Below are 16,498 nucleotides of genomic sequence, written 5' to 3'. Positions count from 1 at the left end.
TGTGCTATTAATTAAAATGTTGTAAAGAAAACCAATATGTCCAAAAACTTGTGGAAATGTTAAGCACATTTTTGCCCATGGTACCTCATTGAGAGTTGGCAAGGAAGTGTTTCCTAGTTTATTTATTTAGGTCTTTTTTTTTTTGGTCTTTTTAAGGCCACACCTGCGGCATATGGAGGTTCCCAGACAAGGGGTCTAATCGGAGCTGTAGCCGCCGGCCTACGCCAGGGCCACAGCAACGTGGGATCTGAGCCGCGTCTGCGACCTATACTACAGCTCACTCAACCCACTGAGCAAGGCCAGGGATCGAACCCGCAACCTCATGGTTCCTAGTCGGATTCATTAATCACTGTGCCACCACAGGAACTCCAGTCTTTCCTAATTTAATAGTAAATCAGCATATGAGTTCATCTTTTCCTTATGAAAATCATTTTATCTGAATTATATTTACAGTAATTTTTCTTTAGGGTAACATTTGTCCATTGCTTTAGAATTGCCACCTTCCTTATAATTTTTGCCAGACTGTCACCCTTCAGCTATTGACATTTAAAAGAATTAGGTGTTCCTGTCCAGTGTTTCCGTGAGCTGTGATTAGGTCGCAGATGTGGCTCAGATCTGGTATTGCTGTGGCTCTGATTAGGCTGACAGCTGCAACTCCAATTTGACCCCTAGCCTGGGAACCTCCATATGCCATGGGTGCAGCCTTAAAAAGCAAAATGAATAAATAAGTAAATAAATAAAAGAATTAGAGTCTTGTTCTTTCTACTAAAATAATTTTTTGGGTTTTTTATCTGTTTTTATTATTGACATTTTAATGTAAGAGTTACAGTTTTTGTGATTGAAGTATTGTTGATATACAGTGTTTCAGGTGTATAGCAAGGTGGTTCAGTTATATGTATATATGTATCTATTCTTTCTCAGATTCTTTCACATTATAGGTCCTTATAAGATATTGAATGTAGTTCCTTGTGCTATACAGTAGCTCCTTGACGTTTATCTATTATACACACAGTAGTATGTGTTAGTCCCAAATTTCCAATAAAATAATTTTTAAATGAGTAAAAGTTTTAAAGTTTTTTAAAAAGCATTGAAAGGAAATCTTTTGTTAGTGGCCTTTTATGAACATAACCTGGAATCCTGAAGCCATAAAGGGGAAGGTTGATAAGTTTGAGTAATAAAAAGATAATATAAACATGATCATATAAATTAAAGACCATGTTCATCTATTAGATCAGCCATTATTTGGAAGATTGATAATGCACAGTATTATCAAGAGTCAGAATAAACAAGAAGTTTCATACTGAATATGTAACAAATACAGTTTTTTGGGGAAACAGTTTAACAGTATTGGTATTTAAAATATTCATTGAGGAGTTCCCTTGTGGCGCAGTGGATTAAGGATCCAGCATTGTCACTGTAGTGGCTCGGGTTGCTGCTATGGCATGGGTTCAGTCCCTGGCCCTAAGAACTTACACATGCTGCAGGCATGGCCTAAATAAGTAAATAAATAAAATACTCATTGAGAATTTCCATGTGACCTAGCAGTTAAGGATTCAGCTTTGTCACTGCTATGGGTTGCATTTGACCCCTGGCCCAGGAATTTCTGCATGCTGCAGGCATGGCCACAAAAAAAAGAAAAAAAATTCATTGACTCACATCCACCTCCAGTACTTTATTCTGCAGATATACCCATAGAAATTTGAAAAGATGAACATACAAGAATTATTATTGTTAAGATTATTTATAACATTAAAGAATTAAAATCAGTCTAGATGACAGTAGTAGTAGCATTTTATAAATGAAATTTTATAGCCACTAGAAGGAATGAGAGGAATTTGTTGCTCTATCTAATACATGCAGCTTTAAAAAACATGGTCAGGAGTTCCCATCGTGGCGCAGTGGTTAACGAATCCGACTAGGAACCATGAGGTTGCGGGTTCGGTCCCTGCCCTTGCTCAGTGGGTTAACGATCCGGCGTTGCCGTGAGCTGTGGTGTAGGTTGCAGATGCGGCTCAGATCCCGCGTTGCTGTGGCTCTGGCGTAGGCCGGTGGCTACAGCTCCGATTGGACCCCTAGCCTGGGAACCTCCATATGCCGCGGGAGCGGCCCCAAGAAATAGCAAAAAGACAAAAAAAAACCAACAACAAAAAAACATGGTCAGTGTGTATAGCATGAATCCTTTATGTTTAAAAAAAAAGTAAGATGGCATATATATGTTTACATATATATTCTTTGGCCTAAGACATATCTGCCTAAGACTCATGGAATTTAACTACAGTTATATTTAGGAAGAGAGTGGAATTATAGAGGGTTTATTGAAATGATTGGTCCTTTAAAAGTAATTGCTTTTAGGAGTTCCCTTGTGGCACAGTGGGTTAAGGATCCAGTGTTGTCACTGCAGCAGTTTGGGTTGCTGCTGTGGATTGGGAACTTCTGCATGCTGCAGGCATGGCCAAAAAGAAAAAAAAAGTACTTGCTTTTGTAATCAGAAGAAACATTTTAATAAAAATTCAGTTAAATGGCTTTATCATTTTCTTTGACAATTAAATACTCTTTTTGTGGAAACTAGGAGGAAAGACCAGAATATATCTTTTTCATTGTCTCACTATAAGCATATAGATGCTCAATATTCTTCCTGACCCTGTAGTCCAGTGATTCTGATGTTTCAAACCCAAGAATCACTTGGTAAATATGGCTTATTATATCCTCTTTATGGCTATAAAGTATCATGGTCAACTTTAAAATTTTTAACGTTTTTGATCCTGCTTCTAGATACTATGATTCAGTTAGTCCAGAGTAGGGCCCTGAATCCATATATATAAAATATACACATATAGAAAATATATATACATATATATAATATATATAAATAATATATTACATACATATATAATATATACATATATCATATATGTGTGTGTGTATATATTTTTTGTCTTTTTGCCTTTTCTAGGACCGCTTCCTGCGGCATGTGGAGGTTCCCAGGCTAGGAGTCTAATCAGAGCTGTAGCCGTCAGCCTACGCCAGAGCCACAGCAACGAGGGGTCTGAGCCACGTCTGCAACCTACACCACAGCTCACGGCAACACTGGATCGTTAACCCACTGAGCAAGGCCAGGGATCAAACCTGCCACCTCATGGTTCCTAGTCAGATTTGTTAACCACTGAGCCACGACAGGAGCTCCTGAATCCATATTTTAACAAATCTTTCTAGTTGCTTCTGACAAACCACAGTTGGGCCAATGCTATAGCTAACTTTGAACCATTTATTACGAAGACTTGGAGTTCTAAAACTAGTTAGGATTTTTGCCTGGAATCTTTTACATATAGGATTTGCAGGCTAATAATCATTCAGGAGTTATTTATTGAGTATCATTTACATTTCAGAGGACGCTCCTCTAGTATAGAGTAGTGAACAGGAAAAAAAAAAAAAAGTCTTCGATGAACTTTTATTCCAGAGAATAAACTAGACAATTAATAAGTAAAAAAATATATAGTATGTTTGATAGTGATAAATGCTAAAGGACCCATGCACCTACAGTCAACTAATCTATGACAAAGGAGGCAAGAATATACAGTGAAGAAAAGATAGCCTGTTCAGTAAATGGTGCTGGGAAAACTGGACGGCCACATGTAAAAGAATGAAATTAGAACACTTCCTAACACCATACACAAAAATAAACTCAAAATGGATCAAAGACCTAGATATAAAACCAGATACTTTAAAACTCCTATAGGAAAACATAGGCCAAACACTTTGCAACATAAACAACAGTAACATCTTCTCAGATCCACCTCTTAGAGAAATGACAATAAAAACAAAAATAAACAAATGGGACTTAATTAAACTTAAAAATTTTCTGCACAGCAAAGGAAACCCTAAACAAAACAAAAACACAACCCCACAGAATGGGAGAAAATCTTTGCAAATGAATCCACTGACAAGGGATTAATCTCCAAAATTTATAAACACATTCTGCAATTCAATACCACGAAAACAAACAACCCCATCCAAAAATGGGCAGAAGATCTAAACAGACAGTTCTCCAAAGAAGACATACAGATGGCCAAAAAACACATGAAAAGATGTTCAACATCACTCATGATTAGAGAGATGCAAATCAGAACCACTAGGAGGTACCACCTTACACAAGCCAGAACGGCCATCATCAAAAAAGTCTACAAACAATAAGGGCTGGCGAGGGTGTGGAGAAAAAGGAACCCTAGTACACTGTTGGTGGGATTGTAAATTGTGCAACCACTGTGGAAAGCAGTATGGAGATTCCTCAGAAAACTACAAATAGAACTCCCATTTGATCCAGCAATCCCACTCCTGGGCATCTATCCAGAGAACACCATGACTCGCAAAGACACATGTACTCTGATGTTCACTACAGCACTATTTGCAATAGCCAAGACATGGAAACAACCTAACTGTCCATCGACAGAAGAGTGGATCAAGAAGATGTGGTACATATACACAATGGAATATGACTCAGCCATTAAAAGGAAAAAAATACTGGCGTTTTTAGCAGCATGTATGGTCCTAGAAATTATCGTGCTGGAGTTCCTGTCATGGCACAGTGGAAACAAATCTGACTAGGAACTATGAGGTTTTGGGTTCAATCCCTGGCCTCTCAGTGGGTTAGGGATCCAGTGTTGCCGTGAGCTGTGGTATAGGTCACAGATGCGGTTTGGATCTGGCATTGCCGTGGCTCTGGTATAGGCCCGCAGCCGTAGCTCCAAATGGACCCCTAGCCTGGGAACCTCCATATGCTGCTGGTGCGACCCTAAAAAGACAAAAGAAAAAAAAATTAGAAATTATTATACTAAATGAAGTCAGACAATGAGACACCAACATCAAATGCTGTCTATCACTTACATGTGGAATCTAAAAAAATGACACAATGAACTTCTTTGCAGAACAGATATTGACTCACAGACTTTGAAAAACTTACGGTTTCCAAATGGACAGGTTGAGGGGTGAGGGGGCGGTGCACCGAGGGTTTGGAATGGAAATGCTATAAAATTTGGTTGTGTTAAAAAAAAAAAGTAAAAAAATTAAAAAAAAAAATAAATGCTAAAGGTAAAAGGGGAAACAATATGAAATGTTAAGGGCAAGCTTCAAATATGAGATGAGATAACAGTGCAAGACCTCCCCAAGAAGATGACTAGTGACTTTTGAGTAAAGATGCTGAGGAAGTAAGGAAGTTTATGCAGGTATCTTGAGGAGGAAAAGGTCCTAGGGCCAATGGCTCAGAAAGCGCAAAATCACTGACTTGGGAAAACACTTAGCTTATTCGAGAGACAACAAGGAGGCCTGTGTAGCTGGTAAAGAGAATGATGGACAGAGTAGTAGGCAGTGAGGTTAAATTAAAACAAAACACAAAAAAGATATCGAAGGCCAGGTAATGTAGGGCAGAGACTTTGTGAATAAGATTCGGGGGTGTGAGCAGAGGAGTAACGTACTTTGCATAGGTCACTGTTGACTCTGTTGAAATACATAACGGTAGAAAAGAGCAGGCTTGATCCAGGCTTTATTCCAAGCAAGAAATGATGACTTGGACCAAGGTCGTAGTAGCTTGTGTGGTGATCAGTGGCCAAACACACTTTGAAGGTAAAACTAGAGGATGTACTGCTGCAGTTAATGGAAAGTATACTGGTGGGTGGGATTTGGAATCTGGGAGAAGGAAGAGTCACAATGGACACTTCGATTTTTGGCCTGAGTAACTGTCATTAACTGAGATAGGAGAGACTGAATAAGAGGGAACATCTTTTTTGGGTGGCCAAAAAAGTTGCTCTGAACATCTTTGTGCTTTGTGTACTTTGGATCATTTCTTTTCTTTTTTTTCGTTTTTGGCCACCCCTCAGCAGATAGATTTCCCTCGGACGGGGATCAGATCCAAGCCACAGTTGTGACCTGAGCCGCAGCTGTGGCAACCCTGGATCCTTAACCCACTGTGCTGGGCCAGGGATGGGACCTGCATCCCACTGCTTCCAAGACCTGTGCACCACAATGGGAACTATCCTAGCAATATTTTTCCCAGCAGTGTAAAATTTGAAAACAATGTACATTTCTAATTGTTTGGGACTGGTTACACAAATTATGGTAGTAAATTGACAAATTGTCTAGCCATTAAAAAGTTTTTCGTCACAAACCTAAGTGCTTATAATTTAAGAGAAAATAGCAGGCTATGAAGATTTTAAAAATTAAAAAAATACAAGGTGAACAGTTCCTGTCATGGCTAAGCAGGTTAAGAATCCGACTAGTATCCATGAGGATGCAGGTTCAGTCCCTGGCCTTGCTCAGTGGATTAAAGATCCGGTATTGCCATGAGCTGTGGTATAGATCGCAGACACGGCTTGGATCCCTTGTTGCTATGGCTGTGGTGTAGGCTGGCGCCTGTAGCTCTGATTTGACCCCTAGTCTGGGAACCATATGCCAAGGGTGCAGCTCTAAGATGAGCTAAGCAACTAAAAGCAAGTCATGAAAAGATGTCTTTTCAGAATTCCTTGGTGGCTTAGCAGTTTAAGGATCCAGTGTTGTCACTGCTCTGTCTTGAGTCACTGCTATGGTGCAGGTTTAATCCCTTGCCTGGGAACTTCTGCATGCTGCGGTAGTGGCAAAAAAAAAAAAAAAAAAGCCTTTCAAAAAAATGTTCAGTTAGGTATAACATACAGAAGTGCACAGATATTTTTTTCTTTTTTTTTTCTTCTTAGGGCCGAACCTGTGGCATATGGACGTTTCCAGGCTAGGGGTCCAGTCGGAGCTGAAGCTGCTGGCCTACACCATAGCCATAGCAACTCAGGATCTAGTCTCGTCTGCAGCCTACACTGCAGCTCACGACAACTCCAGATCCTTAACCCACTGAGCAAGGCCAGGGATCAACCCCAAATCCTCATGGATACTAGTTAGGTTCATTTCCACTTCACCACAGCAAACTCCTACACATGTTTTAAGTGTATTGCACTTTAATGAATGTTCAAACTATTCTTACCTATATATAACCAGCACCATGTAAACAAAAGTTATTTCAGAACCTTGTTTATAAATCTTTTTATCATCTTTCAAAAAGATGAATTTCTTCGTCTTTTTTTTTCTACAGGCAAGTGTCAATTGAGGAAGGAGAGAGGAAAGCCAAAGAGCTGAATGTTATGTTTATTGAAACTAGTGCAAAAGCAGGATACAATGTAAAGCAAGTAAGTGTTCTTTGAGTATGAGTGGGTTGAGGCTATCAGATTACAAAAACATGGTATAAAATAATTGTGCGAGTGTTTTATTCTCTAGTGTAAGATTTTCTTACAGTTGGCAATAGCATGCCTTATGAATTAGCAACATTTCAGTGAACAGCAAAAAACCTCAGTGTGGCAGTCTGGGCAAAAGAGAAAAGACTTGTCAGACTCTTAAGATTGTTCATAGGACAAGTATTTTGTTACGATTACAAGTTTGTGTGATCGTTAAGTTGTAAATTGAGCATATATATTCTCACTACATCCCTACTGCATTGTTTCAGTAAAACACTTATTTTAGTGTTTGATGGTAAGATTGTGGTAAGGCAAGTATTTGCTCTCGGGCATGGCGTTTTGTTTATTGTTGTAAAAATACATTCTGGTTACTTTATCCTTAATAAACTGCTAGAGTTTTAACAGTGTTTGTAGCAGGAGTGTTTTGGGGACAGGAAAATATGGGGAGACCTCACAATATCAAACTGTTTTCTAAAAGATGGAGTAACCAAAAACTCACCCACTAAATTCTTCAGGGCTACATGTCTTACAGAGTAGTGGTCCCAGATTTATAGAATTTACAGACCAATAAATTGTTTTTTTTAATTCTAGGTTATTAGTAGAGGGTTAAAGTAAAATCGTTGAAACTGAATAAGTAGAGCTTTATGAAAAATTCTCTATATTGTTTACATGTTGGGCTCTTTACTTCCCATCTCTCCTTGTCTTGAGACATATGTAAGTAATACTCAGCTGTCACTGATTCCCTCCATATCTTCGTATTGTTGTTCTCTTTGCTTGGAATACCATTTTCTTTTTTTTTTTTTTGGTCTTTTTAGGGCCACATCTGAGACAGATGGAAGTTCCCGAATCAGAGCTATAGCTTCTGACCTACACCACAGCTTGAGGCAATGCCGGATCTTTAACCCACTGAGCGAGGCTGGGAATTGAACCCTCGTCCTCATGGGTACTAGTTGGGTTCGTTACCACTGACCACAATGGGAACTCTTGCTTTCATAAATTTTAAGGGTTTTTTGGTTCATAAAATTCACAACTTTCACAGATATTAATTATTGCAGCATTTATTCTTTTTTTTTTTTTTGGTCTTTTTGCCATTTTCTCAGACTGCTCCTGCAGCATATGGAGGTTCCTAGGCTAGGGGTCGAATCGGAGCTGTAGCCACCGGCCTATGCCAGAGCCACAGCAACTCGGGATCCGAGCTGCGTCTGTGACCTACACCACAGTTCACGGCAACACCGGATCCTTAACCCACTGAGCAAGGTCAGGGATCAAACCCGCAACCTCATGGTTCCTAGTCGGATTCGTTAACCACTGCACCACGACGGGAACTCCTGTAGCATTTATTCTTATATCTATATCTAGACTCCTGATCTGTGTTTGAAACTGAGTATTCATATATTAATGCAAGTGAACCCACCTTATACAATTAATCTTACATTGATTTGATTGATGGTAATTTACACAACCACATGATCTTTGATCATGCACAATTTCTGGAGTACCAGGAATGATGTTAAGGTAAGCATTCTGCAATTTTAAGTCTAATAGCTGATTTTGGTTGATTATTGAGGCTAATGCCTAACTTTGGTATGTCTCTAAAATACTACTAAATGTTATAGAACCAAGACAGTTATATTTTACTCAGGTCCTCCTTAATCCTACCCCCTCAGACTAATTTTTAAGTTTTTTTGGCTTTTTTTTTTTTTTTTGGGTCACACCCGTGGCAGTGAAGTCCCCAAGCTCAGGGTCGAATCAGAGTTGCAGCTGCCAGCCTATGCCACAGCTACAGCAGTGCCAGATCCGAGCCATGTCTGTGACATACACCGCAGCTAATGGCAATGCCGGATCCTTAACCCACTGAGCAAGACCAGGGATCAAACCCGTGTCCTCATGGATACTAGTCGGGTTCATTACTGCTGAGTCACAATAGGAACATCCTAATTTATTTTTTTATCGAAACATAGTTGATTTACAATGTTGTGTTAATTTCTGCTGTACAGCAGAGTGACTCAGTTATGGACATATATACGTTCTTTTTTATATTCTTTTCCATTATGGTTTATCCCAGGATATTGAATATAGTTCCCTGTACTATAAGACCTTGTTGTTTATCCATTCTATATATAAGTTTGCATCTCCTAACCCCAAATTCCCAATTCATCCCTTCCCCACTCCCCCCTCTTGGCAACTGTAAGTCTATTCTTGATGTCTATAAGTGTGTTTCGTAGATATGTTCATTTGTGCCCTATTTCAGATTCCACATATAAGTGATGTCATGTGATATTTGTCCTCTTTCTGACTTCACTTAGTGTGATAATGTCTAGTTCCGTCCATGTTGCTGCAAATGGCATCATTTCATTCTTTTTCACAGCTGAGTAGTATTCCATTGTATATGAATGTATATCTTTATCCATTCATCTGTTAATAAACATTTAGGTTGTTGCCATGCATTGGCTATTGTGAATAGTGCTGCTATAAACATTTTTTTGAATGATAGTTTTGTCGAGGTATATGCCCAGGAGTGGAGCTGCTGGATCTTATGGTAATTCTGTTTTTATTTTTTTGAAGAACCATATGCTTTCCCATAGTGGTTTACCAACTTAAATTCCCACCAACAGTATAGGAAAGTTCCCTTTTCTGCACATCCTCTCCAGCATTTATTATTTGTAGATTTTTTTTTTTTTTTAAGCCAAGCTTGTGGCTTTCAAAAATCCCCCAGCCAGGGATTGAACTTGCACCACAGCAGTGACAAAACCAAATCCTTAACCCATTGCGCTGCAAGGGAACGCCCTGAAACTTTTTAATGATGGCCATTCTGACTAGTGTAAGGTGGCACCTCATCGTAATTTTGATTTGCATTTCTCTAACAATGAGTGATGTTGGGCAACCATCAGACTATTGCCAACAGATAAAGATGGGCTCCTTTTCTATATTTATTTCTCTGAACAGATTACTAGAGTTCCATTCTTCAGCTCTGGCCTTCTTTCTGTTTCTTCTCATTTTATTTTTGTTTATTTATTTATTTATTTATGTTTGCTTTTTAGGGCCATACTTGCAATATATGGAGGTTCCCAGGCTAGGGGTCAAATCGGAGCTACAGCTGCCAGCTTACGCCACAGCCACAGTAATGCAGGACCTGAGCCTCGTCTGCAACCTACACCACACTCATGGCAATCCTGGATCCTTAACCCACTGAGCAAGGCCAGGGATTGAACCCGCAACATCATGGATCCTAGTCAGATTTGTTTCCGCTGTACCACAGCAGGAACTCCTGTTCTCATTTTAATTCAGCAACATTTATGGAACACTTCAACTTTGAGTGCATTGTACAGTATGTTTTTCAGCCAAATGAAATTTTAAAAACTGCCTTTAAGTCCCAAGTCAAATGTCATTGCATGAGGATTTTTATCAGCCTCCTCTGTAGGGCCTTCTTACATCTGTATTCATCATTTCCAACTTCCTTATTTTATAGCCCTTGTCACTTGTAGCACAAAGAATGTTTTGAGTCATTCTCCTTTGCCAAACCGTGAGCGCCTTGAATTTAAAAACTACGTCTTGGCATTCCTCTTGTGGCAGAGTGGAAATGAAACCTTCTAGTAACAATGAGGTTGTGGGTTCAGTCCCTGGTCTCAATCAGTGGGTTGGGGTCTGGCATTGCCTCGAGCTGTGGTGAAGGTCACAGACATGGCTCAGATCCTGCGTTGCTGTGGCTGTGGTGTAGGCCAGCATCTGCAGCTCCGATTCAGCTCTTAGCCTGGGAACTTAAATATGCCACGGGTGCAGCCCTAAAGAGCAGGGGGAATAAAAAAAAACTACATCTTGTTCATTTCTGTATCCTTAGAGAACTTTAGACTCTAAGTAAGCAGGTACTTGGTGCAAGGTAGTTACATCATATGTGCATTTAATTTATAGGAATTTTACACTGCAGGTCTAACAGAGAAGTGATTGAAATAATCTGGCAGTTTCACCTGCCATTCTGCCCAGTAAGTGATTAGCTAGATTTGGCCACAAAGAAGAAAGTATGAGTCTCTTGTTGCTTCAGGCAGTTTTTGTTCCCATATGTCTCTCCAAGTGAACAGTTCACCAGGTTTGAGTATGATTTTCCTTTTGAAGATATCTTTCATAACATCATGCCTCAAAACACAAGCCAACCACTTCTACTACTCCTCTTTCCAATGTTGAAGGACAAGCCAATTCTATTGGACTTGAGAGGAAATACGCTGGTTTCTAACATAATGATTTCCTAAGGAATTATAAAGGGTAATTTTGACTGGATTGACTTTAACTCATTATAAAAGATAGGAATGCCACAATACTGTTTAACTAAATGAACAAATTTCTCCTTATTCTCTGAGTTCCCATAATACTTTGTTTTTATGACTCAAATGGTATTTTTGCTGCTTATTTCCTAGCTGTTCTCTCATACCTAATTTGACCAGTTGGAAAGCAAGGATCATACCTTTATTCCTCTTGGTACTTGGTATACTACTTTTCATACAGTATTTATTTATAGAATAAATTGACATTTTAATGTGCTTTCATTATGCTGAAGTCTAAGGAATAAGCCAGAAGCCATATCGTTTAACTCACCATCCAGTGGTCATCTACCTTTACTTGATACCATTTGTTAAAATTACCCTTTTACAACTATAAATGTAATAAATTCATTGAGTAATTAAAAAAAAATTCCCCTCCCAATTATCTCTTTTCCACAGCTCTTCCGACGTGTTGCAGCAGCTCTGCCTGGAATGGAAAGCACACAGGATAGAAGCAGAGAAGACAGTATCCTTTTTGTTTCATCAGAAAATTTTTGTGAACACAAGTCTTTACAGCCCCACTTGGATGGCTTAGAAATATTATACCATTACCTTTTACAGCCAAGGATTAGGAGCAAAAAAGCTTGGCATTTGTCTGTAGCAAATGAGATCAAATGCATGCTGCTCACTGCAATTAATAATTGAGAGGGTTTGTGTTTGCTTGTTTGCTTGATTTTTTGTTTTTTTATGTTTCGTTTTTTTGTTTGTTTGTTTGTTTTTGGTCTTTTTGCCTTTTCTAGGGCCGCACCCGCAGCATATGGAGGTTCCCAGTCTTGGGGTCTAATTGGAGCTGTAGCTGCCAAGCCTATGCCAGAGCCACAGCAACTCAGGATCCAAACCGCGTCTATGACCTACACCACAGCTCACAGCAAAGCCAGATCCTTAACCCAGTGAGCAAGGCCAGGGATCGAACCCAAAATCTCATGGTTCCTAGTCGGATTTGTTAACCACTGAGCCACAATGGGAACTTCTGCTTAATTTTTAATGAGCAGGAAACTCTTAGAATCCCAGCTTCTTGCTTCTTAATTTTGACTCCCCTTGTATCTGGCCTTTTCCCCCATGGTATATATCATACTTTCTCCCCCCCCTGCTTTTTTTTTTTTTTATTTAATATTTGAGCTTTTTACTTGGTATAGGCAGAAAAAAACTCAATCTGGAGTTTTATCACCATCTCTGCTTTTAGAAATGGGACATAGTGAAGCATATATAATATTAGTTATTTAAAAGATTTTTGAATTGTGGTATTTTCATGGTTTGTCTTATATTTACTTTCTATTGTTTTTCATATACAGACGTTTTATTAAGCCATAGAATTCATAGCACTTTGGTGTTGTGTTTTTGTTCTGGCCACACCTGTGGCATATGGAAGTTCCTAGACCTGGCACCAAACCCTTGCCTCACCAGTGACATCGCTGAATCCTTAACCCACTTAAGCCATCAGGGAACACTGAATTCGTAGCAGGTTTTTTTGTTTGTTTGTTTTGTTTTTTGTCTTTTTAGGGCCACCCCCTCGGCATATGGAAGTTTCCAGGCTAGGCATCAAATTGGAGCTACAGCTGTTGGTCTATGCCAGATTCAAGCCATGTCTGCAACCCACACCACAGCTCATGGCAACACCAGATCCTTAACCCACTGAGCAAGGCTAGGGATCAAACCCGAAACCTCTTGGTTCCTAGTCAGATTCGTTTCCACTGCGCCACAGTGGGAGCTCCCTCATAGCACTTTTTATTCAGCTCTTCTGACTTCTAAATGTTTTGTTTTCCAACCCTTTATTCTAAGAGCATAATGTATTCCATTGAGTTGAAGCCCCATCATTTATTCAGTTCTCTCCCTGTTGTTGGAACTCTCTTGTAGGCTATTTTCAGATTTTTATTGTAGATAATTCTATAAGAAACATTATCTTTTTTTAGAGTATAGTTGATTTACACAGTTGTGTCAGTTTCATCTTTATATGGTTTCTTGCCTCTGTAGAATAATTCCCTTAGTATAGATTCCCAAAATTGGGAATTAATGTTTTTCTGAATCTTGCTGCATGTAGCACATATAAGCAAGTTTATTCTACCTGAGCACCTCATATGGTGAGCTGTCTGTATAGAAAGTAGCGGCTGGGTTGGAGTTCCCGACGTGGTGCAGTGGAAACGAATCCGACTAGAAACCATGAGGTTGAAGGTTTGATCCCTGGCCTTGTTCAGTGGGTTAAGGATCCAGTGTTGCCGTGAGCTGTGGTTATAGGTCAAAGACTGCTCGGATCCAGCGTTGCTGTGCCTGTGGTGTGGCGGCTACAGCTCCGATTCGACCCCTAGCCTGGGAACCTCCATATGCTGCAGGTGCGGCCCTAAAAAGACAAAAGAAAAAGAAAATAGTAGCTGGGTAAACTCTGAAGCCAAATAGGAATGGAAGGGAGGCTTACCAGAGGTGTCAGTGTTCAGCAGAATTGGAATTGTACTTTCCCATTTATATCTCCTTAACTTTTGTTTCAGTGATTGACATAAAACTGGAAAAGCCTCAGGAGCAACCGGTCAGCGAAGGAGGCTGTTCCTGCTAATCCCCCGTGGCATCTTTAGCTTTCCTCCAGAAGCTCACTGCTTTGGCCCCCTTACTCTTTCATTGACTGCAGTGTGAATATTGGCTTGAACCTTTTCCCTTCAGTAATAACGTATTGCAATTCATCATTGCTGCCTGTCACATGGAGATGATCTATTAGCTTCACAAGCACAAAAAAGTCAGTGTCTTCATTACTTATATTTTACAAAAAGCCAAATGATTCCAGCATATTCCAGTGATAACTTTAACAATTAGATACATTTTCTTAACATTTTTCTTCCTTTTTAATGTTATGAGAATGTACTTCTACATGATGGAAATCTCAACAGTATGTGGCTTGGTTAAGGAGCAGTTGTTCACAAGAGCACTTGCCTACCTACTTGATCTCTTCCTGTTTCACTCACTCCTCCTTGACCGCGTTCTCTACTCCTGCCCTCCCTCCCTCAAAACAAACAAGACTCGGCAAAGCAGTAGTCAGACCAAGCCCACTGGAATTTTCCTTCTATTTTAATATACCCCTTGCTCTAGGCTTTGGGCCAAGATACCCAGATTACTCTTGAGCACTGATATAAATTATTTAGACCTTAATCAAGATCAAAGCTTAACTGTCATAGTAGGCAGTGCTGGAATAAGAAAAGCGTTCTGGTACATTTTCAGAATGAGTCTTAATGAACAACATCCTGTGTACGTACAAGTAAATGAACATAAAATAGATTTCTGACCAAAACAAGTGAACCTTTCACATGTAAAACTGGGAGAGAAAAATAAAAGTGCTTCAGAGTAGGTTTTAAAGAGGTATTTTAAGAACTACTTCTCCCAGGCTTTTTAAATTGTCAAAATAGTTATTCTGTTTGTTTAAAAAAAAACAAAAACTTTTTTTTAAGCAATAGATTTCTCTTGAGTTTTCTTTTTCTTTTCTTCCTTTCTTTCTTTCTTTCTTTTTTTTTTTTTTAAATGCTGTGCAGGCAAGGCCCTGTAGAAATCAAATTCCTTTAACAACTAGTGGAAGAATTTAAATTTGGCACCTTTATCAAAACTACTGTAACCAGTAGAAACAATAATATCTAAAGCTTAAAGACTCCTCAACAGAATAGCAAATATTTTGCTCAGGACATTTGAGGTCAAATTTAAAATGGAAACTTTTCTTATAAGCCCCTAGAGACAGATCTGAAAAAGCATATATAGAAGAGGAAAAGGAGAGAATGAAAATAAAACTTAATATTATGCAGATTTATGCCTTATTTTTCAGCTTTTTTTGTGTGTGTGTTGGTTCTCTCCATCTGGTTTTGCTTTTTATTAGATCTGTATAGTTTGGTTAATTAACCAGTGATTTAGTTTTATATTTAAGCTACAGTTAATCTTTTCTTTGTTGATAATTTATTTCTTTGCCTTTTTTTAAACTACTTTCCATTTTTAGATGTTCTATTCAGGCTGTTTAGAGCGTCATCACAATGGCAATATGTATTTCCCTTAAAACACTGCAAACAAATATACTAAGAGTGCACCATTTTAAACTACTAGTTATTGTGAGATTGCTGTGTAAGTTAATAAACACATTTGTAAATACATTGTTTGCAGGAAGAAAATTTCTGAGTTACAGCTCAGGAAAAGCCTGCTGAATTTATGTTGTAAGCATTACTTAACACAGTATAAAGATGAAAAGACAACAAAAATATCTTCATACTTTCCCATCCCCTCATTGCAACACCCTTAACTGGAAGAATCTTACGCCCCTCTCTTTCCTCTTCCTCCTCCACTTCCCACTTACTGTCACCTTGTAATGTTCAGAGAGCATTTGGATTATGGGTCTGAATAGGGAAATGCTTTCAGATAATCATTAGCCCACATACCCCAGTAACTTATACTAAAGACGGGATGGAGTTGTAAAGTGCTTTTATAATACAATATTATTGTTGGAGGCAAGGGTTGACTCTTTTGTTTTATTTTGACATGGCATGTCCTGAAATAAATATCAATTCAATATGGCAGATGGGTCATATTCTTTATTTGGAAGAGGTTGTGTTTTCTGACATGGGGGTGATGATCGTCCTACACACTGTAGCATTTGATTCTTTTTATGTATCTTTAAGGCAGTAACTAGTTAATGCTGCTTTTAATATTGGTCTTTTTATTTGGCTGGGTTCTTCAACTGAAGCAGAGATATGTGTTCATAGTAGTTTTTTTTTTTTTTAATAAACACAATTTTGCTGCCAAAAATGTATAAATAAACACAAAAGAAAACTATTATTGACTTGGTTTCCCATTCCTGCCAAAGTGGTAAATTAGTATGTGCTACTTACTTCCTCCCTAGAACTAAAGGAAACATGGAACCCAGGGAAATAACAAAACAACAGCAGAAATGAGAAACCCTTGGGGGGTCAGAAGACTCTTCAGCTG

At 38.9% G+C, this 16,498-nt stretch overlaps 1 protein-coding gene across 2 annotated transcripts in view; it reads left to right on the top strand.

Moving 5' to 3' along the window:
- The window catches only part of RAB6A (RAB6A, member RAS oncogene family), a 54,745-nt gene extending 38,656 nt beyond the window's left edge, over positions 1-16,089 (top strand). For both annotated transcript variants that reach the window (XM_047752570.1, XM_047752571.1), the window contains exons 6-8: positions 7,106-7,199; positions 11,957-12,023; positions 14,038-16,089. In XM_047752570.1, the coding sequence (XP_047608526.1) occupies positions 7,106-7,199; positions 11,957-12,023; positions 14,038-14,102 (226 nt within the window). In that variant the 3' untranslated portion in view covers positions 14,103-16,089. The remainder of the gene's footprint in view (positions 1-7,105; positions 7,200-11,956; positions 12,024-14,037) is intronic.
- The last annotated feature ends 409 nt before the right edge of the window (positions 16,090-16,498 follow it).

This window comes from Phacochoerus africanus, chromosome 11, assembly GCF_016906955.1.
Source record: "Phacochoerus africanus isolate WHEZ1 chromosome 11, ROS_Pafr_v1, whole genome shotgun sequence".
Taxonomy (NCBI): domain Eukaryota; kingdom Metazoa; phylum Chordata; class Mammalia; order Artiodactyla; family Suidae; genus Phacochoerus; species Phacochoerus africanus.
Note: the sequence above shows the minus strand (reverse complement) of the source record. Positions and strands in the feature narration are given on the sequence as shown.